Source organism: Heterodontus francisci, chromosome 9 (assembly GCF_036365525.1).
Source record: "Heterodontus francisci isolate sHetFra1 chromosome 9, sHetFra1.hap1, whole genome shotgun sequence".
NCBI lineage: Eukaryota > Metazoa > Chordata > Chondrichthyes > Heterodontiformes > Heterodontidae > Heterodontus > Heterodontus francisci.
Window position 1 is genome coordinate 74,921,706 of NC_090379.1, and position 26,760 is coordinate 74,948,465.

The following is a 26,760-nucleotide window of genomic DNA, read 5'->3' on the forward strand; positions in this document are numbered from 1 at the left end:
CACGACAAAATTGAATGGGCTAGATTTTATGTTCTCCCCCGGCGAGTTTGGAGGCGGGAACAGCATTTCATCAGGTGGGATGGTGGCAGGTGGGGACCCTGCCACTTTCCTGCCTCTACTCCGATTAAGTCCATGGCAGGAAGGCCCATGGACGGTCTTCCTGGCCCACCGCCAATTGAGCCCTTAAGGGTCAATTAATGCTCAATTAAGGGCCTCTTCCTGCTGCCGCTGGTATTAACCCAGTGAAAGGCAGAACTGTCACCATACAGGCAGCACAACATGCAAACCTATATGGAGTTGCTTCATGGTTCCTGGCGGGGGAGGAAGGGGCGGTGGGTGGGGGTGAGGTTCCCTTGTTCAAAGGCACTCAGTGCCTGATTGAGGAACCCAGCATCGGGAAGAGGAGGGGTTGCCGCTGACAGCTACCCCCTGCCCTTGCTGCCAACCCCCCATTCCTGCGATCCCATCCCGCAAAAGCCCTCCCGCCATCACTCACCCTGAGTCTGGGATCCACGCTGACCTGCACCTTGGGTGGGTGTCTTTCTCACAGCAGCTACCGCCTCCCTGGTGGCACTGTTGAGCCTCTGATTGACTGGCAGCTCTCAGTAGGCGGGACTTCCGCCCCCAGGTCCCTTGATCCCAGGGAAGGCCCACTGCTGTCCACTTAAGTGCGTGATTGGTCTTCCCGAAGGGAGGCACCGTGGGGCGGTCACCGGCTCTCCAGCCAGTAGGCGAGACACCTGTTGCCTACATTAAATACTGTCCAATGTCACCAAGATCTTTTGATGACACTGATTTTCAAGAGTTATCTAGAGTATTATCCAAATGCAAGAACTGTTGCTTTCAGGGAGTGGAGTAGAGAAAGAGAGGATAGAAAGATACCACAATATGCTCCATCAGTATGTAGATAGATGCAATCAGTGAATGGCCATGGAGAGCTGATGAATGCAGTTCTGCCATTTTCACACAAAAGCCCACATTAGTGCAAGCTCGTGTTAGTACCATGGCAGGGGAAGTATACTGTGTAAGGCTTCTATGGGATGTAGCAGAAAATATAAGTTAAAAGGAGACAGCAGAACAATGGTTAATTTCTATTTCAGTGAATGTTCATTTGACCCTGGCATATGTGAAATAACGGCATCTTCTGTATTAATTAAAGATGAAAGACATATTTGCATTTTGATGCAGCACAACACAATAAAACTAATAAAGGCAAATTAGGCAGATGCTGGAAATCTGAACTATAAACAGAAAATGCTGGAAACACTCAGGAAGTCAGGCAGCAGAAACAGAGTTAATGGCGGGAATTTCTCCTAAGGGTAAGTAGTCCCACCGCTGAGACTGAAAGCAGAACCCAACCCTGGGCAGCATTTTACCAGCGATGGTCAATTAAGAGGCAGCCACCTGCACCAATGTCCAATTGAGGACTCAGATCTGCCGGCTCAATCAGAGGGCCGGCTGTGCCACTAATAAGAAGTAGCCACTGCTGAGGCTGCAGGAAGAAAAGGATTCCTCCATGCTAAGGCGCCCTCCAAGTCAAGATAAGTTATTTTATTAATCTTGCAGGGGCCAGGTAGCAGGCTACTGCAATCAGTTGGGGATGCGGGGGCTGGGGTGTGTGAGGTGCACACTCCAGCACTGGTGTGTAGCCACGAGGGAGGCCATTGCCACCAAGGGATCCCTCCATGAGCCATGAAGCAGCCATAAAGTAAGCCCCCTCCCCACCACCACTGGGACTCCATGTAGCGATCCCTCCCGATGCTGCTAAAATGCTGGCAGGGGCAGGAAAAGGCCCTTAATTGGCAAGTCAATTGGTTTAATTGGCCTGCTAGGAGGCAGCTGCACCGCTGAGGTTCCAGCTCAAGAATATCCTGTGCCAGCGGGAAGATGTCGGGCTCCCCTCCTGACACCATTATATGAGGCTTCCCACCTCCCCAGCCCCTCTCCAGAGGGCTGGTAAAATCCAGCCCAATATTTCAGGTCAATGACCTTTCCTTCTGACGACCTGTTCCGACGAAAGTCCGACTTGAAACGTTAATTCAGTTTCTCTTACCACTGTTGCTGCTTGAAGAGCTCATTATTTCCAGAATTTCCTGTTTACGTTATGATAAAAACTGTTTTGAACTAAATTTTGCACTTGACTACAGAGAGAACAGAAAAAAAATTAAAATAGATCCACTGTGTCATAATTAAAGTGGCATTGAGATGGAAAACATCAGCAGCAACTTAACGTTTTCTCCACAGGAAGTATATATAATATATCCAAACAAATTTCAGGAAGGAAATATTATTAGCAATAGCCACAAAGCAGCAACTACCAAAATGTCATTACAATTAGTCGCAGCATTGCTGAAAAAAAGACACGCTGTCGAAGCTGTGTGTCTTGCACTCATCAGGACAGATGCAAAAATGCCAAATTTCAAAAGAAGCAACAATTTATACTACACGATAAAAGGGTTTCATGTCTTTAAAAAAAAAAATTCTGCTTTTCTTTTTTTCACCATCTTGTTACCCACTCACTTAGCCTGTCTTTATCTCTTTGCAGCCTCCTTGTGTCCTCCTCACAGCTTGCATTCCCACCTAGCTTTCCAGTGTGGACACGATGGCCGAATTGCCTCCTTCTACACTAACAATTCTGTGATTCTGTATCATAAGCAAATTTGGATAGCTTACTCTCGGTCTCTTAACTAAGTCATTAATAGAGTATAAATACTCAAGTCCCCAGCACGGATCCTTGAAGCACTCCACTAGTCACAGCCTGCTATCTTGAACATGCCCCATTTATCCCTACTGATACGGACAGAATTGAGAGAGAACTGAAACCCCAGTTCTTTTCCCTTTACTGTCCTTAAACAGTGTGTCTTTGACAAGGAAGATGGGTGTGTTTCTTAATCCCTGTGTGTATGGCCAATTTGAATAACCAGTAGCACACTTTGCATGTGTTTAAATAAAGAGAATTATTTTTATTCACATGTTCAACCCAAACGTCAAGCACTACGTCACTCACCACTCACTCACGTACGCACTCAAGAAAGAAAGCCGTTAATAGGATGATGCACTTTTACAAGGACATGCGCGATGCCAACATCATCACCCTCTATAAAAACAAAGGTGACCGCGGTGACTGCAACAACTACCGTGGAATCTCCCTGCTCAGCATAGTGGGGAAAGTCTTTGCTCGAGTCGCTCTGAACAGGCTCCAGAAGCTGGCCGAGCGCGTCTACCCTGAGGCACAGTGTGGCTTTCGTGCAGAGAGATCGACTATTGACATGCTGTTCTCCCTTCGTCAGATACAGGAGAAATGCCGTGAACAACAGATGCCCCTCTACATTGCTTTCATTGATCTCACCAAAGCCTTTGACCTCGTCAGCAGACGTGGTCTCTTCAGACTACTAGAAAAGATCGGATGTCCACCAAAGCTACTAAGTATCATCACCTCATTCCATGACAATATGAAAGGCACAATTCAACATGGTGGCTCCTCATCAGAGCCCTTTCCTATCCTGAGTGGTGTGAAACAGGGCTGTGTTCTCGCACCCACACTTTTTGGGATTTTCTTCTCCCTGCTGCTTTCACATGCGTTCAAATCCTCTGAAGAAGGAATTTTCCTCCACACAAGATCAGGGGGCAGGTTGTTCAACCTTGCCCGTCTAAGAGCGAAGTCCAAAGTACGGAAAGTCCTCATCAGAGAACTCCTCTTTGCTGACGATGCTGCTTTAACATCTCACACTGAAGAATGCCTGCAGAGTCTCATCGACAGGTTTGCGGCTGCCTGCAATGAATTTGGCCTAACCATCAGCCTCAAGAAAACGAACATCATGGGGCAGGATGTCAGAAATGCTCCATCCATCAATATTGGCGACCACGCTCTGGAAGTGGTTCAAGAGTTCACCTACCTAGGCTCAACTATCACCAGTAACCTGTCTCTAGATGCAGAAATCAACAAGCGCATGGGTAAGGCTTCCACTGCTATGTTCAGACTGGCCAAGAGAGTGTGGGAAAATGGCGCACTGACACGGAACACAAAAGTCCGAGTGTATCAGGCCTGTGTCCTCAGTACCTTGCTCTACGGCAGCGAGGCCTGGACAACGTATGCCAGCCAAGAGCGACGTCTCAATTCATTCCATCTTCGCTGCCTTCGGAGAATACTTGGCATCAGGTGGCAGGACTATATCTCCAACACAGAAGTCCTTGAAGCGGCCAACATCCCCAGCTTATACACACTACTGAGTCAGCGGCGCTTGAGATGGCTTGGCCATGTGAGCCGCATGGAAGATGGCAGGATCCCCAAAGACACATTGTACAGCGAGCTCGCCACTGGTATCAGACCCACCGGCCGTCCATGTCTCCGTTATAAAGACGTCTGCAAACGCGACATGAAATCGTGTGACATTGATCACAAGTCGTGGGAGTCAGTTGCCAGCATTCGCCAGAGCTGGCGGGCAGCCATAAAGACAGGGCTAAATTGTGGCGAGTCGAAGAGACTTAGTAGTTGGCAGGAAAAAAGACAGAGGCGCAAGGGGAGAGCCAACTGTGCAACAGCCCCAACAAACAAATTTCTCTGCAGCACCTGTGGAAGAGCCTGTCACTCCAGAATTGGCCTTTATAGCCACTCCAGGCGCTGCTTCACAAACCACTGACCACCTCCAGGCGCGTATCCATTGTCTCTCGAGATAAGGAGGCCCAAAAGAAAGAAAGAACTTTTACAAATTACAAGCAAAGGAGTATAAGTCGCATTATTTGGCTCGTCTTGGGGGAGAAAGCAAGCGTTGTGGGTCCCATGAAGGCGCTTTCACTCCCGAAGCATATTTAGGTAAATTCGATATCCAGAGTCATATATCGAAGTTGTTGTAGGTGGATTTTCAGCAGGTCATGAAGTTAGTTGCTTGTAGTCTCATTATTAGGAGGTTGGTTTTCTGTACTGGTGAACTTGAAAAGGAACAGTCTCGGAGACCCAAGATGTTAGAGTCTCCAGTTCTTTTAAGCAACGACAGTACTGTCTTGTCTGCTAGCTGCTTTTTTCCTGCAGTCTGCATTTTAAAAGCCCCACAGTGTGACTTCAGTTCCTTTTCCAAATATGGTAGGGGTCTAGGTTGATTAGCCCCATCGTGGTTTATTGTTGTAAATCATTCATCCCGAGGAGGGTAAAGACAATCATCTTCTTTGTTTCAAGAGAAATCTATTATACTCAGGAATGTCTCCTGATGGTTTCAAGATGGGCATTGATGACACCTCCTGGTCTGGAAGGTATCCTTTTGTCCTTTCAGACAGTGAGTCAGCTTTTGAATAAAAGCAAAATACTGCGGATGCTGGAAATCTGAAATAAAAACAAGAAACACTGGAAATATTCAGCATGCCTGGTAGCGTCTGTAGAGAGAGAAGCAGAGTTAACTCTGAAGAAGGGTCACTAACCTGAAACATTAACTCTGCTTCTCTCTCCACAGATGCTGCCAGACCTGCTGAGTATTTCCAGCATTTCTTGTTTTTATTTCAGCTTTTGAATACACAGGCTAAAGATCAGATGACCTTCGGCAGCTATCTTTGCAGGCCATGTCCACTTTTAATGTTCATTTAGAACATTAGAACATTACAGCGCAGTACAGGCCCTTCGGCCCTCGATGTTGCGCCGACCTGTGAAACCATCTGACCTACACTATTCCATTTTCATCCATATGTCTATCCAATGACCACTTAAATGCCCTTAAAGTTGGCGAGTCTACTACTGTTGCAGGCAGGGCGTTCCACGCCCCTACTACTCTCTGAGTAAAGAAACTACCTCTAACAGCTGTCCTATATCTATCACCCCTCAACTTAAAGCTATGTCCCCTCGTGTTTGCCATCACCATCCGAGGAAAAAGACTCTCACTATCCACCCTATCTAACCCTCTGATTAGATTAGATTAGATTAGAGATACAGCACTGAAACAGGCCCTTCAGCCCACCGAGTCTGTGCCGACCATCAACCACCCATTTATACTAATCCTACACTAATCCCATATTCCTACCAAACATCCCCACCTGTCCCTATATTTCCCTACCACCTACCTATACTAGTGACAATTTATAATGGCCAATTTACCTACCAACCTGCAAGTCTTTTGGCTTGTGGGAGGAAACCGGAGCACCCGGAGAAAACCCACGCAGACACAGGGAGAACTTGCAAACTCCACACAGGCAGTACCCAGAATCGAACCCGGGTCCCTGGAGCTGTGAGGCTGCAGTGCTAACCACTGCGCCACTGTGCCGCCCTCACTATCCACCCTATCTAACCCTCTGATTATCTTATATGTCTCTATTAAGTCACCTCTCCTCCTCCTTCTCTCCAACGAAAACAACCTCAAGTCCCTCAGCCTTTCCTCGTAAGACCTTCCCTCCATACCAGGCAACATCCTAGTAAATCTCCTCTGCACCCTTTCCAAAGCTTCCACATTCTTCCTATAATGCGGTGACCAGAACTGCACGCAATACTCCAGGTGCGGTCTCACCAGAGTTCTGTACAGCTGCAGCATGACCTCGTGGCTCCGAAACTCGATCCCCCTACTAATAAAAGCTAACACACCATATGCCTTCTTAACAGCCCTATTAACCTGGGTAGCAACTTTCAGGGATTTATGTACCTGGACACCAAGATCTCTCTGTTCATCTACACTACCAAGAATCATCCCATTAGCCCAGTACTCTGCATTCCTGTTACTCCTTCCAAAGTGAATCACCTCACACTTTTCCGCATTAAACTCCATTTGCCATCTCTCAGCCCAGCTCTGCAGCCTATCTATGTCCCTCTGTAACCTACAACATCCTTCGGCACTATCCACAACTCCACCGACCTTCGTGTCATCCGCAAATTTACTAACCCACCCTTCTACACCCTCTTCCAGGTCGTTTATAAAAATGACAAACAGCAGTGGCCCCAAAACAGATCCTTGCGGTACACCACTAGTAACTAAACTCCAGGATGAACATTTGCCATCAACCACCACCCTCTGTCTTCTTTCAGCTAGCCAATTTCTGATCCAAAGTTCTAAATCACCTTCAACCCCATACTTCCGTATTTTCTGCAATAGCCTACCGTGGGGAACCTTATCAAACGCCTTACTGAAATCCATATACACCACATCCACTGCTTTACCCTCATCCACCTGTTTGGTCACCTTCTCGAAAAACTCAATAAGGTTTGTGAGGCACGACCTACCCTTCACAAAACCGTGCTGACTATCGCTAATGAACTTATTCTTTTCAAGATGATTATAAATCCTGTCTCTTATAACCTTTTCCAACATTTTACCCACAACCGAAGTAAGGCTCACAGGTCTATAATTACCAGGGCTGTCTCTACTCCCCTTCTTGAACAAGGGGACAACATTTGCTATCCTCCAGTCTTCCGGCACTATTCCTGTCGACAATGACAACATAAAGATCAAGGACAAAGGCTCTGCAATCTCCTCCCTGGCTTCCCAGAGAATCCTAGGATAAATCCCATCTGGCCCAGGGGACTTATCTATTTTCACACTTTCCAAAATTGCTAACACCTCCTCCTTGTGAACCTCAATCCCATCTAGCCTAGTAGTCTGAATCTCAGTATTCTCCTCGACAACATTTTCTTTCTCTACTGTAAATACTGACGAAAAATATTCATTTAACGCTTCCCCTATCTCCTCTGATTCCACACACAACTTCCCACTACTATCCTTGATTGGCCCTAATCTAACTCTAGTCATTCTTTTATTCCTGATATACCTTTCGAAAGCCTTAGGGTTTTCCTTGATCCTATCCGCCAATGACTTCTCGTGTCCTCTCCTTGCTCTTCTTAGCTCTCCCTTTAGATCCTTCCTGGCTAGCTTGTAACTCTCAAGCGCCCTAACTGAGCCTTCACGTCTCATCCTAACATAAGCCTTCTTCTTAGTGTGTTTAGTTTAGTTTAGAGATACAGCACTGAAACAGGCCCTTCGGCCCACCGAGTCTGTGCCGACCATCAACCACCCATTTATACTAATCCTACACTAATCCCATATTCCTATCACATCCCCACCTGTCCCTATATATTTCCCTCCCACCTACCTATACTAGGGGCAATTTATAATGGCCAATTTACCTATCAACCTGCAAGTCTTTGGCATGTGGGAGGAAACTGGAGTACCCAGAGGAAACCCACGCAGACACAGGGAGAACTTGCAAACTCCACACAGGCAGTACCCAGAATCGAACCCGGGTCCCTGGAGCTGTGAGGCTGCGGTGCTAACCACTGCGCCACTGTGCCGCCCCAAGTCTTCCTCTTGACAAGCGCTTCAACTTCTTTAGTAAACCACGGCTCCCTCGCTCGACAACTTCCTCCCTGCCTTTAAAAAAGGAAAATTCAGTTCCAGAAGAAGCTATGCTGAATATAGTTCATGTTTAAAGTTGTGAATAGGACATGCTAGGCATGACACTTCCCTCTGCTTTCTGTCCTTTAACCAATCCTCTAATCCATGCGAATATATCACCCCCAACTCGATGAGCCCTTATTCTGAGTATAACCTTTTGTCTGGCACCTTATTGAATGCCTTTTGGAAATCCAAGTTGACTACATCTTCATGTTTCCCATTATCGATTTATCTACGCTGCTAGTTACATCCTCAAAAAACTCCAATTTGTCAAACACTATTTCTTTTTAATAAAACCCTGTTGACTTTATTTGATCATACAATGATTTTATAAGTGCATTGTTAAGACTTCCTTAATAATAGATTCCAGCACTTTCCCACTGACTGATGTCAGACTAACTGGCCTGTTCTGTTTTCTCTCTCCATCCTTTCTTGATTAGCGGGGTTACATTTGCTAACTTCCAATCAGCTGGGACTGGTATAGAATTAAGGGAATTTAGGAAAATCATAACCAGCACATCCACGATCTCTGCAGCTACCTCTTTTACAACCTTAGGATGTAGGCCGTCAGGTCCTGGGGATTTGTCAGATTTTAGTGCCTTAACTTTCTTCAATACCTTTTCTCTGCTGATATTAATTACCTTAAGTTCCTCACTCTTATTAGACATTTGGCTACCCTCCATTTCTGTTATGCAATTTGTGTCTTCTACTGTGAAGACAGACACAAAAATATTTGTTCAACATCTCTGCCATTTCCTCATTCCCCAAGATAGTTTCTCCTGTCTCTGCCTCTGCCTCTAAGGGACCAATGTTTACTTTAGCTACTCTCCTTTTTATTTGCTTGTAAAAGCTCTTACAATCTGTTTTTATATTCCTGGCTAGTTTATTCTCATTCTATTTTCTCCCTTTTTAATCAACTTTTGGGTGGCCTTTTGCTGGTTTCTAAAACATTCCTGATCCTCAGGCTTACTGCTATTCTTTTAATCTAATAGTATCCTTAACTTTCTTAGTAAGCCACAGATGGACATTTTGTGCTGAGTTTTTGTTTTTTTAATGGAATGTATTTTTGTTGAACATTTTGTTGAAAACTGTTGAGCCAAATGGCCTGTTTCTGTTCTGTAAATAGTATGTAATACTGTACAACACTTGCTGATATCAACTGAAAAGCTTAAAAGATACTACTTTATTCAACGTAATAGTGCAAGTGCAATGTATTAAATTGCAGTCAAACTATACCATAACATACAATGTGGCTTAGACCACAAACGGGATTTCACATTTTTATAAATAAAACTCGAGTAAAATACTGGTTTATCTTTCAACGTTGAATCATATGAACATACAAATTAGGAGCAGGAGTAGGCCATTCGGCCCCTTGAGCCTGCTCCGCCATTTGATATCATGCTGATCGGATTGTGGCCTCAGTTCTACTTTCCTGTCTATCTGCTATAACCTTTGATTCCCTTGCCAATCAAGAACCTATCTAACTCAGCCTTATTCAATGACCCTGCCTACACTGCTGCCTGCGGAAGAGAATTGCACACATTAACAACACTCAGACAAAAATCTGTGTTTTAAATGGGAGACCCCTAATTTTTAAACTGTGTCCCCTAGTTCTAGTCTCTCCCATAAGGGGAAACATCCTCTCAGTATCCACCCTGTCAAGTCACCTCAGGACCTTATATGTTTCAATAAGTTCACCTCTCATTCTTCTAAACTCCAATGGATACAGGCCCAAACTGTCCAACCTTTCCTCATAAGATAATCCCTTCATCCTAGGAATCTATTGAGTGAACCTTCTCTGCAGGGCTTCTAATGCAATTATATCGGGCTGAATCTTACAGACCTCCCGACATCGGGGGTCATAGCCGATATATATGATAATTATTATTAGTCAAAGACAAATATTGCATAAGTTAATGAGATTTTACAGCAACATCTTAAAGTTCTTTTGCTTCCTGTTGATCTATATTTTGATACTACCCTATACATGCCACTAATAATGGGCAGGATTTTACCTCCGGGGTCGGGAACCTGACATCGGAACCATTTCCGGGTCCCCACCCTGCACCAGCGGGAAGTAATCACAGTCCATGAGTTTCCCCAATGTCAGCTGATAATTGGCTGGAGGGCGGGCTTGATGGCCAATTAGTAGCGGCAGGTGCAGGTGGGACTTGTAAAGTACGGGCCCAATTTAAAGGTAGGACGGCCGCTATTACTGTGGCAGCTGTTTTCAATTCCCATGGAAACCCAAGTTCAGCAGGAGGAGAGGCAGAGGCCTGGCATGTGGGGCAGGGTTGCCCCACGGTTCACAGCCCTTGAGGTGCTGTTGGAGACAATGATAGACAGGGGAGAAGTCTTGTTTTTGGAGGGTGGCAAGAGAAGGCTACCTATCCAACCAAAACAGGCCTGGCTGGAGGTGGCAGAAATTGTCAGCAGCCGAAATGTCATCCAGGGGAATTGGGTGCAGTGCTGAAAAGGGTTTTAAGACCTTCTTCGCTCTGGCAAGGTGAGTGCAATGCTGGGCCGGATGACAGGTATCCAGGTCTGCAGCACCAGCAAACACACCAGCTAAGTAGCTGGAACGTGGGAGATATGTGTGCCCCAGGTAATTAATGACTCGTCAACAATGCCCAGAGCCCTAGAGCTGTTGAGAACATGGCAGCACCGATACATGCATCTTGTTATTTAAATGGGCCGCTGGCATTGGTGAGAAAGGCCAGGACTGCCTTATCTCTCTCTTTTTTGGCCTTGTAGAAGAGACACAGGAGAGGGCGCACATAGGAGGGAGGAGTGCCCAGTTGGTGGTCCTCACAGCCATGAAGGAGGCTGTAATGGAAATTGCCAGGGTGGCCCCACATGACCAAGTGGGCAATGGAGAGATGGGAATACCTGGAGGAGAGGATGAAAAAGATACTGAATTCTGCAGAAGAAGGGGATGGAATGCACTCCTCCCTGTGCAACAGCATGCCAAAGGCTCAGCTGCACTGGGAAGCCTCGGCCCTGGAGAGATATCTGCTGCCACAGTCAAGTTCTTATGATCTCCTTCTTACGTTTCCCACAAGGTCAGTCGTGGAAGGGGAGCATGAAAGTGCAACATCACCGCAAACCTCCCAAGAATCCGAACCAGCACAGCCAGTACCGTCACATCATTCAAGCGCTTCCTCCACCAGTGCCGAAAAACTCAGTGATGGGTCCTCGTGCGTGGTCAGAAAGGGTGGCACTGGGTGAAATGCACAGCACTAGTGAGCAGGAGGAGTTGATGGAGGTAGAGGCAGCTGTGGGTATCCCCCTTGGAGGATGGAGGACAGACACAGCCATACTCAGCTGGGTGCAGATGCAGGGCTGCGGAATTCACAAGCAAAGCGTCTCTACTTTGACCAGCAGCGAGAAGCTGTGTACCCATGTCAGAGTTCCCTGAGGCAGTGCGGGGTCAAGGGCTGAGAATGGAGGAGTCCCTTCAGCTCATGTGCACCACCATGGCTCAGGGCTTTGAATGCATGAGGTCCTCCATTGAGAGTGGCCAACCTCATGGAGAGCCACATGCAACAGCACTCTGAGTGGATACAGAAACAGTGCTCTGATGTACTCAGACTGCATGCAACGCTCTGTAACATTGACCGGTTGATGACGCAAAGATGTGTGGAGTGGATGCACCCCAGCTGGTGGTCCCCTACAATGATCCAGAGCACCATCCAAGAGCTGAGACAGTCACCGAGGAGAATGAGAATGCCACCCCTCATGGGGCACCATCATAGGGTACCTTGGCCTCTCTGACTGACATCTATGCAGCAGGCCCCTGTGACAGAGGCTGCCACTACATTGATGCCAGTGCAGCAGCTTCTGGAGGTGCCCCCGCTGGCACCTCCATGATGAGGTCAACTGTCACGTGCATCTCAGCCGCAAGCAGACGCATGCAAGTAGACTGCCTCCACCTCATCCGGAGGCCCAGGGCAGCACCGTGTAGAAGTGGCCGAGAGTGGAGGCCATTGCATCAGTCAGAGCACTGAATGGTTCACTGGGGTTTATTTCACTTGTAAGTTGTTAACACTATAAATGTTGAGACATGATCCCAGACATGTGAGCTTTCATTCTTTAATGGAAAAACTGGAAAAGAGGGATTAAGTGGTGAAGGGAAGCTGTGGTCTTTGAATGGGGGACAGTGAGACTGCTGGACAGATGTGCACCACACATTGGTGCTAAGAGTGGATCTATTCAAGGTTGTGTCTTCAATGTAAGCATTCTCACAGGCATCTCAAGGTGTTCCAGAACATGCAGTCATGCTGGATGAGAAGTGCTCAACTGAAACGTGCCTGGATCAGACTGATGTAAGCTTAGACTCCTGAGCTGGCTCCGGCCACCTCCCTGCTCAGCATGGGCACCTCTCCTTTTCCTCGACCTCTTCCAATGAACTGTGTTGATCTAGCTCCTCAACCTCGTCAAAGTCCACTCCTCTCTGGAGGGCCATGTTATGGCGAGTACAACAGACCACCACAATGCATGAGACAGAAGTGTACTTACTGCATGGCACCACCCAACTAGTCCAGGCACCTGAACCGCATCTTCGGAAGCCCAATGGCCTGCCCAAGCAAAACTGAAGTCAATGGGAATCAGGGGAAATCTCTCCACTGGTTGGAGTCCTATCTATCACAAAGGAAGATGCTTGTGGTTGTTGGAGACCAATCATCTCAGGCCCAGAACATTGTTGCAGGAGTTCCTCAGGGTAGTGTCTGAGACCTAGCCATCTTCAGATGCTTCATCAATGACTTCCCTCCATAAGGTCAGAAGTGAGGATATTCACTGATGATTGCACAGTGTTCAGTACCTTTCCTAACTCCTCAGATACTGAAGTAGTCCATGCCCACATGCAGCAAGACTTAGACAACATCAGGCTTGGGCTGATCTGTGGCAAGTAACATTCACACCACACAAGTGCCAGTCAATGATCATCTCCAACAGGAGAGAATCTAGCCATCTCGCCTTGACATTCAAAGCCACTATATTTAGGGGACGGTAGCATAGTGTTAATGTTACTGGACTTGCAATCCAGAGGCCCAGACTAGTGTTCCAGAGAAATGAGTTCAAATCCGACGACGGCAGCTGGAGGAATTTAAATTCAATTAATTATTAAATCTGAAATAAAATGCTAGCCTCATTAATAATGATCATAAAACTACTGGATTGTCATAAAAACCCATCTGGTTCACTAATGTCCTTCAAGGGAGGAAATGTGCTGTCCTTACCCAGTCTGGCCTACCTGTGGCCCCGGACCCACACCATTGTGGTTGACTCTTAACTGCACTCGGAAACAGCCGAGCGAGCCACTCAGTTGTAGGCGGCTCATCACCACCTGCTCAAGGGCAATGAGGGATGAGCAATAAATGCCAGCCTTGCCAGCAACGCTCACATCCCAAGAACAAATAAAAACAAAATTACCAGTGCTGAATCCTCCACCAATAACATCCTGGGGGGTTACCATTGACCAGAAATTTAACTGGACCAGCCGTATAAATACTGTGGCTATAAGAGCGGGTCAGAGGCTGGGAATTCTGAGGTGAGTAACTCACCTCCTGACTCCCCAAAGCCTGTACACTATCTACAAAGGCATAAGTCAGGAGCGTGATGGAATAATCTCCACTAGCCCAGATGAGTGCAACTCCAACAACACACAAGAAGCTCAACACTATCCAGGACAAAGCAGCCCGCTTGACCAGCACCCCTTCCACCACCAGCACACAGTAGCTACAGTTTGGACCACGTATAAGATGCACTGCAGCAATTCACCAAGGCTCCTTTGACAGCACCTTCCAAACCCGCAACTTCTGCCACCTAGAAGAACAAGGGCAGCAAACGCATGGGAACATCAACATCTACAAGTTCCCCTCCAAGTCACACACCATCCTGCCTTGGAACGATATAACCATTCTTTCACTGTCACTGGGTCAAAATCCTGGAACTCCCTCCTTAACAGCACAGTGGGTATATCTATACCATTTGGACTGAAGCTGTTCAAGAAGGTGGCTCACGAGCACCTTCTCAAGGGCAATTAGGGATAGACAATAAATGCAGGCCTTGCCAGCAATGCTCACATCCCATGAAAGAATTAAAACAAAATACAGTCCTTGTGAGCAGATTGCTTTGGTTGTAGCACCCCTGTGCCTCCATCTCGGGGTCACGTAAAGGGTTGAGTAGCCATCTCTTCCAGGGATATCCCTTGTCCTCTAGAATCCATCCAGAGTTTTGGTGGTGTAATGAAGAGCTGTGGCACCCTAGACTGCGGAGGATGAAGGTGTCATAGCAGCTTCCAGGATAGTGAGCACATACATGTATAAAGCTGTAGTGGTCGCAGACGAGCTGAACATTGAGGGAGTGGAAGCCCTTCCGGTTAATGAATTTCACTGGCCGCTCACTCGGCACCTTGATGGACAAGTGTGCAATCGATGATGCCCTCCACCTGTGGGAATCCAGCAGTGGAGGCAAATCCCACTGCCCTTTGTGCCTGCAAGGCCCCATCTGTTTGAAATTGTATGTACTGTCCATCTTTCACAAATAGGGCACCAGTGACCAGCAAGATGCAATGAGGTGCGGCCGGTTGCAAGACCCCACCAAGGTCTGCTGCTGATTGTTGGAAGGAGGCAGAGGCAAAGAGGTTCAAGGCGACGTGACTTTCAGGACTACTGGTAGGGCATGCTGAGCAGTAAAACGAGGTATGACGTATTCCTCAATGAGAGCACAAATCTCAGTGATCATTTGCCTGGACAGGCACAGTCTCCTGTGGCACATTATCTGACATGTCCAGGTAGCTTCTTATTCGGCGGTATGCTTGAGGCTAAGGGTATGGCTCCATTGTCTTCCTGCCCCTTGTTCTCCTCCTCTGCCCTTCTCATGCCTGTGGCTCTGCACCTGCTCCTGAGGATGTTGCTCCTCATCGCTACTTGTCCCTATCTCGGAGTACTTTAATCCCATGTCAAGCCATTGCCTCGTTTGCAGTCAGCTGCAATAACAAAGCTTAGTGGAATCGCGCCCTCCACCCCATGGCCGCACGATCCCCTCCACTGCCCAAGCACACAGAGCACTTGCTCTGGTTACACTGCTCTCCCGATGGCACCTGTGAGCCATTGGATTACTGCCCCTCTCAGCTGTGCAGCATTATGGGCCCACCTAACTAAATGGCGCGGCCATCACTGCCTCCCCAGTATGTTACCGCCTCCTGCAATTTGGGACTGTTCCTGATCCATTGAACAACACATGAGCCCCCACAAAAATCCAAACTGGCCCTTGACGAGCTGACAAGCTCGTTAACAGGATCAATTGACCTTTTATCTGAAACAAGCAGGTTGCCAGATCCCATCTTACCACAGCACCCCCCAACCCCAAGCAAAATCGCCAGTGGTCAGGGCAGCAACGACAAACTGACACGATGACTGGTGGCACTAATTTTGGTGCCCGCCCACCTCCGTACTCAAACAGACCGGGGGGCAAAACTCCTACCCAATATATCTCAAGGCCCTGTTCAGTTCACAATGATCATAAAGCAAAAGCTCATCAAGGCACCATTTCTGCATAATATTTCTAGACGATGCTCACCACATTTTAAAAAATATTGTATAATAGTTGTACACTTAAATATTTGTTGAAGTTCACTTCAAAATAAAAATAACATTCATGTATCTAGTTTTCAGCATAACACCACTTTAATTCGTCAATGGTGCAGATGTATCTGGATGTAAGTTTGTATTTACTCTGCTTCCTCTGAAGTTAACGGTAATCAGTATTAATCCTCTGCAAAATATTCAATATTACCCTACAAGTAAGCTTCTATGAACAGGAAGAAAAGCCCAGTGTTGGTATCTTTTACTTAAAATGTGCAATAATAACTAGAACTAGATTATAAAATGCTACGTTGTAAATGCTAAAAACTCTATGCAAGCCATATGGGAGAACACTGCCAAGGTGCAACAATGAAGCAACAACAGGTATGAAAATGAGCTACAAAATGCATTCACACGCCTATGAAATGTGTGTGTTACAGCTACGTTAAATATACTGGCCAGACCTTTAATAATTAGTTACAAGGAGCCAAACCAATGAAAAGTAGGGGAGAGATGGTTTGAGGCATTGTAGTAAATTGTTCCATTTTTGCAGGTAATCTAAATGCAAACTAGAAGCAACTTATCATGAGAATGGATTTTCTACCATCTGGTCAAATAACAGGGGATTTGTCTAGTGGCAAGCAAAGAATGGAATGATGTGAGAAAGATTAGCGGGGAAGTCTTACAGTTGGCTAAAATGTATTTTGTGCAAACAAGAACAGATGACGCCTCAACAATTACACCTGTCAAAAATCCCAGAAAGCAATCCATCTCTGAAGAGTTCAGTAGGAAACAGGCAAGTTCATAGCAAAATGAAATTTTTAACAATTGCCAAGAAACACTTTGATGCATGAAAAGCTAAAAAGTCTGATATCAAGTACTGATAACCCCCCCCCCCCATTTCACCTTTACCTGCTTCAAAAACAGCAAGATCCAATCATTCCACATGCAGTACTGTAACTAAGCAAAGTTTAAGAAAATAGCTCAAGTATTATCTTGTGGCTTTTGAATGATTACCTAAATGATTGTATGAAATGTCATTTGTTAGTAAATTAGCTGAAAACAAAATCTATTTTTTGGTCTGATTGGAAATAACAATGCCCATAATATAGATAAAAGTTAAATTCATTTGAATTCAAACTCTTTTCTAAGAATGAATTTATAAGAAAGGTATAACTAAATGATGCACATCATAGTTCCTAAGTTTATGAAGCAATGAATAGCCCCTATGGGCTGAATAAATGGAGCAATCACATGAGTAACTTCTGTTCTGCAAATTTTGAAGTTCCAACATGTACAGTCATTATAACTAGATACATTGTTTATGAATACACAACTTAGTCACATAGTAATTCAAACTGAGTATTTCTTTTCACTTCCACTGTTACAGTTATGCTTTCATCATGACTGGTACTGTTTTGTAACGCTTTCAAAATGGAGTCATGATAGGTGAGTCATAAAAAAAGTTAGTGATGTCATGATAGGTAAGACATAAAAAAAGTTATTGATGTTTGTTCCAGTGTTCAAGAATATATCTTTGTATAAGATACTTGAGTGCTTGTAGAAAAAATGCTGTCGTTAAAGCACTATTTTGTAATTATGTATCAATCATCTAGGTCTGATTAAAAATAGAATTATGAACTACTATGGAATAGTTATCCCTGCATCAGTGTAGGAAAGTTTTCATGTTGCACTAATGCAAGAAATGCAGTACAACTGCAGCTTTCCAGTAAGTAAGAACTATTCAAATTTCCGTAGCAATGTAAAACCACATGGCTGCATCAGATTCCTATTATCTCAGCTTCACACTGCTTGTAAAATACCTGTACAAAGCTAAATTTTGAAACTTTTCAGTTGTCCTGTGTTTCATCTTCAAGTTTTTATTTTTCCAACAGTAAAAATTTTAATGATTGGATAGTAAGCTCTTTTCCAACCAATAAAATGTCAACAGCAGCTGGAGGCTGGTAAGCAGAAGATGCTGAAGCCAGTACTGGAAGTATAACTGGAATATTAAACTTTGCTAAATAATGCCCCTTCAAATTTAAGCATCAGTTTGGCTCAATGGTAACACTCTCACCTCTGAATCATAAGGCTATAGGTTCAAGCACCACACTTGAGCATATAACCTAAACTGAAACTTCAGTACAGTATTGAGGAAGTGATGCATCGTGGAAGGCGTCTTGTGGATGAGATGCTAAACTGAGAGCCTGTCTCCATGTTCTGGCAGTTCCTGTTTAGCTCCTGTGAATTGCCTTGGGATGTTTTATGATGTCAAAAGGGCTATATCAATACATGTAGTTGTTGTTGTTGTAAACAATCACATAGCAACTATTTCAAAGAGTAAAGAGTACTTGCAATGTCCTAGCTAATATTGCTCACTCAACAATTACCACCAAAATAGGTTAACTGGTCATTTATCTCATTACTGTTAACGGGAATTTGGACGCCATAGGGAAATTTTATGCTCTCCCCGTGACGGGTTTGGAGGTGGGCAGAGCATAAAATCGGGCAGGATAGTGGCGAGATTCTGCATGTTAGACTGTCAGGAGATTTCTGTGACAATGAAATATTCATAACGGAAAATAATAAATACAGATGAAATGAAAGAAAAATTCTACCTTCCTATTTAAATGCAACTTTACATTTTGGATAACAATCTGTTGATATGATGTTGAATGTACCCGACTCAGTACATTTTTTGGCCAATACATGGACTGTTACAAAATTGAAGTCTCAATGCAGATATTTCAGTTCACGAGCAAAAAGGAAGGGGTTGATTTTAACTTGCCAATATCGGTGTCAATAGTGTGGTGATGGTATCAAATTGAGTTGGCAGACTTATCACCCAGTTAATGCAAACATTCGGCCAGTTGGAAAATTCAGGGGCCTATTAAAACCCTTGTCTGTTTTTGAGGCAAAGCCTATTTCGGTATACAAATCAGTATTCTAAAACATACCTAAGATCCCGACTGCCAGTTTAGGATAGAAAGAAAGACTTGCATTTATATAGCAACTTTCACAAAGACAAGAAGTCCCAAAGCGCTTTACAGCTAATGAAGTACTTTTGAAGTGTAATTCCTGTTGTAATGTAGGAATCATGGCAGTTAACGTATGCACAGCAAGCACCCATAAACATCAATCTGATAATGACCGAATAATCTGTTTTATTGATGTCAGTTGCAGGATAAATAATGGACAGAACAGCTCTTGTTTGAAATAGTGTCAGATGATCTTTTACTTCTACTTGAGAGGGCAGGCAGGGCGTTGGTTTAACATCACATCTGAAAGATGGCACCTCTGACATTGCAGCACTACCTCAGTATTGCACTGGAGTGTCAACCTAGATTTTGTGTTTAAGTAGCTGGAGTGGGGCGAAAGTGCCATAGCTGACAGAACTGGTTGGAGTGTGCACCATTAGCAAGTTTTATTAGCAACAGAGCTGAAGAACCAGGAAAAGCTAAGTTCCAAATTATTTTGTGGGTCGAAGAGGTGCAGTCGTGCTTTGGAACACCTATTTGGCACTCACAGCTCACCTGTTGCATCTGAATGGGCAGTCAGCCATTCAAAATTTGTAATCGACCCAGATTTCTTCTCTCTTGCCTTTGTAAATTTTGTATATGATCCTCTTTATAATGCTGTCTTTAGAAGCCATGAAAAAAATCCTGTAAAACAACATAAATATGCTTTGAAGGGTTTCTGGTCTATAAAGAGAACTTAAATGGCGCAAGCTTGAAAATAAATCAAGTTAAATTAGTTATATACAATTACAAGGGGATTGCTCTGTAGTGGAGTTTAAGAATGAAGAAAGAAGTTTGTAAAAATTCTGTCCAGCAAGTGAAGTAAACATTTTTTAAGAATTTCTGGGAATAGAAAGTGTGTTGTTATCTCCTGCAGCTGGATAGATAATAGCCCAAGATCTGCTTTCTAATAAATTTCGAGGCTAATAGTGCTTGCCATTATTTATGAGCAAATGCCACAACAACTTCAGGTGAGGGCAGATGTGCAACTAAACACGAAAATCTAAAAGTTGCTGCCAGAGATGCAAAGCTCCGCCATTCGCTTTGTGGACAGCATCTTGCTCCCTGCCTCATAATTCAAACACATTTGCCAGCGCAAAGTTCCTGTACTTGCACAGTAGATACAAAGTAAATTTGCCACAGAAAGTTATTTCAAGTCTAAGTACCCTTTCAAAGAAGGGATATGTATTAATTACTGTCAATAAACCTCTCTGGCAGAGAAAATTAACTATTACAAATGTGGAGTCTCATGCCTTTAGGTTTCAGGAAAAAGCAAACCACAAGAATTTGTGAAAGCCTTTCAGCTGAATCTCTGACTTACTACTAGAAATAATGGATTGCAACATCAGAAAAAAATAAGAAAATACAATATTTACATGAAAATGATTAAACTTACTCACCGGGTTGCAGACTATCACTTCCACTATATATTTGTATTGGCAATTTACAGGTTATTTTTATGTTTGACAAAGATATGTTATTGAAGAACATGCCAGAGTTTTCCACTTGTAAGGCATACCATTCATGCGCTCGAATATTATTACAATACTACTGTAAACAAATCCCCCGAAAGCTATTAGAAACCTGTTGGGGATATTTGAATTTTTACCAAAAACGCAGTAAAACAAAAACAATAACTTTTTCAGAGGTAACTTTGAAAGCAAAGACAGAATTATTATATATTAGATTACCACCCACAAGGACAATCAGGAAGTACAATAAAATGAACAAATACCGATTATAGACAAGCCTGTGCTGGTAGGAAGGGTGGTTGTCTTCACTGGCTTTTGCAAGGCTAGCTCTTAATCCTTATTTCAAATGTTGCTAAATGTAGAGTTTCGCCATAGTTTGGTGAGGGCAGAATTTCCAGCAAGGTGCCAGCTTCTAAAGAGTTGCTTTTCTCAAAAGGGAAGAGGAGTGTTTGTTGTGGTAAGCATTGTGATTCTAGTTAAACAACAATGATCAGTTACAGAAAAAGTGTCCAGCGTTGCATGCATCCAAAAGTGGCTGGAAGCAGGAATACGAGGAAAGCTCTCATGTCACTGAAGTTGCCTTTGAGATCCTACTGCAGGTGGCAAGGTAAAGGAAGGATAAAGGTTGGAGCTGATGGATGAAGACAGTCCCAACCTATTACAGTGCTCCATATTGATGCCAATGCACTTTGCCTACTATACGCTTTGGACCATTTAACCTCTCCAACTGCAACACTCTGGCTTCCAGTCCACTAACTACCATGGAACTCTTGTATGATGAATCCTGGATATACAACCCTTTTTCTATTGGTGTTGCTACCTGTCCCACCCCTTGTCTGCAAAACATTGCAATGTTTTTGATCAGCTCTGGCCATTATTTTTGAGTACACGTGTGGAAACTATTTAACTTCCTTTCACCTTGCTTCTTTTGAATGCAAAAATAATCTAGGAACATAGGAACATGAGTAGGCCATTCAGGCCCTCGGGTCAATTCCACGATTCAATGAGAACATGGTTGATCTAAGACCTAGGGCTGGATTTTGTGTAGAAGGAGGGGTTCCCGGTGCCAGGCTGAAAATTCAGGGTAAACCCCGTCTCTGCATTTTCGTGGCCCCCGACCCCCGGAGCATACCTCTAGTCTTTTTCAATTAAAGATCCACGAGCCAGGATTCCAGTCCCTTTAAAGATGGGGATCCCGCCTCCATGAGCTGCCAGCCAATCAAAGGGCCAGCAGCTGAGCAGCATCGCCAACGCCACCAAGTACTGCAGAGACCGCGGACCCAGGCCAATGCTGGAACCCCAGACAGGAGGTTGGTGAGGTCGCTAGGGCCTGTCCGGAAGGCACTAGTGAGGGGGAGGAGGGAGGGGTTGGTTTTGAAGTCTGGGGTGGGGACCCTGGGGGATAAAGTTGTTCCCGGTGGGTGTCCTCCTTGGCCCACAAATTGCCCATGGAAGAGAGCCCACCACCTCCCCCCAAGCCTGCAAGGAGGGCACCTCATTTTGCAAGGCGTCCTCCCGCATGGCAGAAGCCCCCCCTCCCCCCAACCCTGGGCGCTGGTAACATCCCAGTGGCGGTGAGACCAGGCCCTTAATTGGCCACTTAAGAGCCTCAATTGGCTTCTGGGTGGGAAGGTCGTTGTCAGTCTAATCCGGCCCCAGCAAAGTCACTTGGCAACAGGCCTGCCACCTTGCTGCCACCCCCCTCCCCTCCCCCATGCTAGCCATTGCAATACTCCATGCCCGCTACCACCTCCTTCCCCACCTCAGGAGGGCCCATAATATCCCAGCCTTAATGTGCGATTATAGATCAGCCATGGATTGCATATTTCTGTCATTTAGCAGCAAATTCAGTTTAGAAATAAACTGATTTCTTGTGCACACAGTTTATCCTATTCATTTGGAAGGTCCCATCAACTCTGCAATGACACCTTGATATTTCCACGAGACTTCAGTGCAAATTGAGGGGATTAAGTATTGATGGTAATTGCACCTTAACAAGATATGAAATGACTGAACACCTGTTTCTGCCCAAAATAGCCAGTATGCTTAATATGTTGTAAGTGGCAACTCTGTAATTGACAATAATGGTAATGAAAAATTACATAGGATTACCTAGGATATAAGGCACAGAAACAGGCCATTCAGCCTAACCAGTCCATGCCAGCATTTATGCTTTACTGGAGCCTCCTCCCAATTGTTAATGCTATTTTCTGGTTTAAATGGTAGGGACCATAACACAAAGAGCGAATGGTGTCTCAGAGATCTTTAAGATCTGGGATCAATGGGGAAGAAATTTTGTGGTATCAGAAGAGTGGAAGTATACCCAACTTTACATACTTTATTCTACTATAGAGTACAGTTCACATGGACTAAATAAATCTCAGTTACAGCACTCTTCCACAGTACTATGCAGATGACCTTTTCTCATTTGCTACACATTCCTCTATAATAGAAAAGCTATAGGGCACACCTTTTCTGGGGAAGGCAAATAGTTTTCACTGCAACATATGCATGTTGAAAGGTTGTTATCATAGTATGGTTACAGCACAGGAGGCCATTCGGCCTGTCGTGTCCATGCTGGCTCTCTGCAAGAGCACATCAACAGCTCCCACTCCCCTGCCTTTTTCCCGTATCCCTGCAAAATTTTTCTCTTTAGATAATTATTCAATTCTCTTTTCAAGACCTCAACTGAATAATCTGCCACCACCACACTCTCAGAAAGCGCATTCTAGATCCAAACCACTTGCTGTGCAAAAAAGATTTTCCTCATGTTGCCGTCACTTCTTTTGCCAAACACCTTAAAATCAGAGTATTTGGGTTCTGAATCCTTCTGCCAATGAGATCAGTTTCTCCCTATCTACTCTGTCCACACCACTAATCATTTTGAACACCTCTATCAAATTCTCCTCTTAACCTTCGCTTCCCCAAAGAGAACAACCCCAGCTTCTCCAACTTATCCACATAACTGAAGTTCCTCATCCCTGGAACCATTCTCGTGAATCTTTTCTGAATCCTCTCGAATGCCACACACATCCTTTCTACAGTGTGATTCCCAACACTAGGCACAACCCTCCAATTGAGGCTGGACCACTATTTTGTACAGGTTTATCATAACTTCCTTGTTTTTGTACTCTATGCCTCTATTTATAAAACCCAAGATCCCTAATGCTTTATTAACCACTTTCTCAAACTGCCCGGCCACCTTCAATGCTTTGTGCACATATACAGCCAGGTCCCTCTTGCTCCGACACCCCCATTAGAATTGTACCTCTTAATTGATATTGCCTCCCCTCATTCTTTCTACCAAAACGAATTGCATCACACTTCTCTGAATTTATTTATTTATTTCGAGATGCAGCACTGAAACAGGCCCTTCGGCCCACCGAGTCTGTGCCGACCATCAACCACCCATTTATACTAATCCTACACTGATCCCATATTCCTACCACATCCCCACCTGTCCCTATATTTCCCTACCACCTACCTATACTAGGGGCAATTTATAATGGCCAATTTACCTACCAACCTGCAAGTCTTTTGGCTGTGGGAGGAAACCGGAGCACCTGGAGAAAACCCACGCAGACACAGGGAGAACTTGCAAACTCCACACAGGCAGTACCCAGAATTGAACCTGGGTCGCTGGAGCTGTGAGGCTGCGGTGCTAACCATTGCGCCGCCCTAATTAAAGTTCATCTGCCACATGTCCACCCATTCCACCATTCTGTCTCTGTCCTCTAAGTTTATCACTATCCCCTTCACAATTCACAATATTTCCCAGTTTTGTGTCATTGGCAAATTTTGAAATTGTGCCCTCTACACCCAAGTCTAGGTCATTAATATATATCAAGAAAAGCAGGGGTCCCAACACCGACCCCTGGGAATCCCCACTATATACATTCCTCCAGTCTAAAAAACAACCGTTCACCACTGCACTCTGTTTCCCGTCACTTAGCCAATTTTGTATCCGTGCTGCTATTGTCCCTTTTATTCCATGGGCTCTAATTTTGCTGACAAGCCCATAATGTAGCACTTCATCAAATGCCTTTTGAAAGTCTATGCACACCACATCAACTGCATTACCCTTATTAACCCTCTCTGTTGTTATCAAAAAACTCCAGCAAGATGGAGTTTGCCCTTAACAAATCTGTGCTGGCTTTCCTTAATTAATCCACATCTGTCCAAGTGATCATTAATGTTGTCCCAAATTATCATTTCTAAAAGCTTTCCCACCACCGAGGTAAAGCTGACTGGCCTGTATTTGCTGGATATAGCCTTACACCTTTTTTTGAACAGTGGTCTAACTTTGGCAATTTTCCAGTCCTCTGGCACCACCTCCATACCTAAGGCAGATTGGAAGATTATGACCTGTGCCTCTGCATTTTCCTCCCTTACTAACCTCAGTAACCTTGGATGCATCTCATCCGGTCCTGGTGACTATGTACAGCCAGCCTATCTAATGCCTCTTCTATCAATTTTTAGCCCATCCAGTGTCACAACTACCGCCTATTTGACCACAACTTTTGCAGCATCTTCTTTCTTGTTAAAGACAGATGCAAGTACTCTTTTAGTACTTCAGCCATCCTCCCTACCTTCATACGTAAATCCCCATTTAGGTCCCAATCAGCCACACAGATCCTTTTACCACTCTTTTACTAGTTACATGCTTTTATGTTAGCTGCCAGTCTCTTCTCATACTCTCTCTTTGCTTCTCATTTCTTTACACTTCCCCTCTGAACCTTCTATATTCAACCTGGTTTTCACATGTATTATCCACCTGACATCTGTCATATGTATCCTTTTTTGCTTTATCTTACTCTCGAATTCATTTGTGTTATGACCGAGGCGGGAGCGACACACTGTCAATTCAGTCCCATCACTCCACATGTCGCAGCATATCATTAAAGTTTTCCCACTCAACTGGAAAACAGCCAACTTAAACCCTGCTGTAACAACCCCCAGAATAAAACAGACCAAACCAGGTATCTTTAGACAACAACAAATTAACTATTTATTAAAACTCAATCTTAAACACTATTAAGATAAACCTATGTTTAATGGCCTTATAGCTTATTTTAACCTAACTCCCCCATTCACACACATGCACTCAAAAATCATGGTTAACCGGTTTCTTTTAAATGTTTTAAAAATTAGCTGTTTAAGAATAAATAAATAACTGGTATATAAGTCTTTGTGGGTTACTTTCCTGATAGGTGAGGTATTCTAATGTGAAAATAATCAAATGCCACTCAAAGTCTCCATGCGGATTTGATGAAATAGTCTCTTAATGGATAGGCATACAAAACACTTCAGCTGCAGCAGGTATCAATCAGTTCTTTCAGCAATGAGCACAGCAATAGGTCAACTTGAATTTTAAAACCTGCAGTCTCTCAGTTGAAACTTTACTTCAGCAATACAAACGGTCTCTTCAAAGGGTTTTTTCCCGCCTTAGGCAATTAACTTGGCCTGTAGCTCCTTGTAGAATTTTTGTTGTGAGAAATAGATAGTTCTTTTCTTCAGTAGCACGGTTCGCCGGTGAGTCTCTCAAAACTGGTTTCAACCGGTTTTAACACACAGTTAAATTGTTACAGTACACGGTCATGCAGACCCCCACCTGCCAAGACTGAGGTACACATTATTTCGCCACATGAACATTAAAACTTAAAATTGAGGCTGGGAAGAGGGCCTATCACAAGGAATTGTCAAGCCCCTGACTGGAAAGACATTTGCATGCTAGCAGGAGAGAGAGATGGAGTTGGAACAAGGGACCCAGTCCTTGCTTCCCCAATACACAGAAGAAGTGGTCAGACCAGTTTAGTCATATGTCTAACTGACTGTTGGAGTTGTTTGAATTTGAACTTGCTGAGAGAAAGAAACTCAGAAAGCTCTTTGCTCCTGGACTGAAAAGACCTCTCTCCTGTCTGCTCTCATCTCTTTCTCACGGAACTGAAGATCCATGAATCCCAAGAGAGAAAAGTCTCCTACAGTGAACAAGGGTTAAGAAGAATACTGGGCCCCAATGAAAAGCACGACTATTTACAAAGGGACTACAGTGAGCTTGAAGCACAGTAAACAAGAAACTCTTCGGATTGCCTCAAACCTCTCTACTTTATTTTTCTTCTGCTCTGTTCTGTCCCTATTTGCATGTGTGTATCGCGTGTGCATGCCAGCATGAGCATGTCATATATCCGTAGGCATTAACCGTATTAGAGCTTAAGTTTAAGGTTCAATAAATTTCACTCTTCTTCTTTAAACCAAAGAAAACCTGGTGTGCTCATTTCTTTGCCTTATAATTGGAAAGTGGTGAACAAGGATTCACCAA

The 26,760-nt window shown here is 44.5% G+C and overlaps 1 protein-coding gene across 9 annotated transcripts in view; it reads right to left on the reverse strand.

Moving 5' to 3' along the window:
• Positions 1-26,760, reverse strand: part of LOC137373856 (neuronal PAS domain-containing protein 3) — a 1,451,864-nt gene that overhangs the window by 1,302,543 nt on the left and 122,561 nt on the right. For 6 of the 9 annotated variants that reach the window (XM_068039336.1, XM_068039332.1, XM_068039334.1 and 3 more), the window contains one exon: positions 19,486-19,614. The exons of the other annotated variants lie outside the window; for them this stretch is intronic. In XM_068039336.1, coding sequence (XP_067895437.1) covers positions 19,486-19,514 — 29 coding nt within the window. In that variant the 5' untranslated portion in view covers positions 19,515-19,614. The remainder of the gene's footprint in view (positions 1-19,485; positions 19,615-26,760) is intronic. 9 annotated transcript variants of the gene reach the window in all.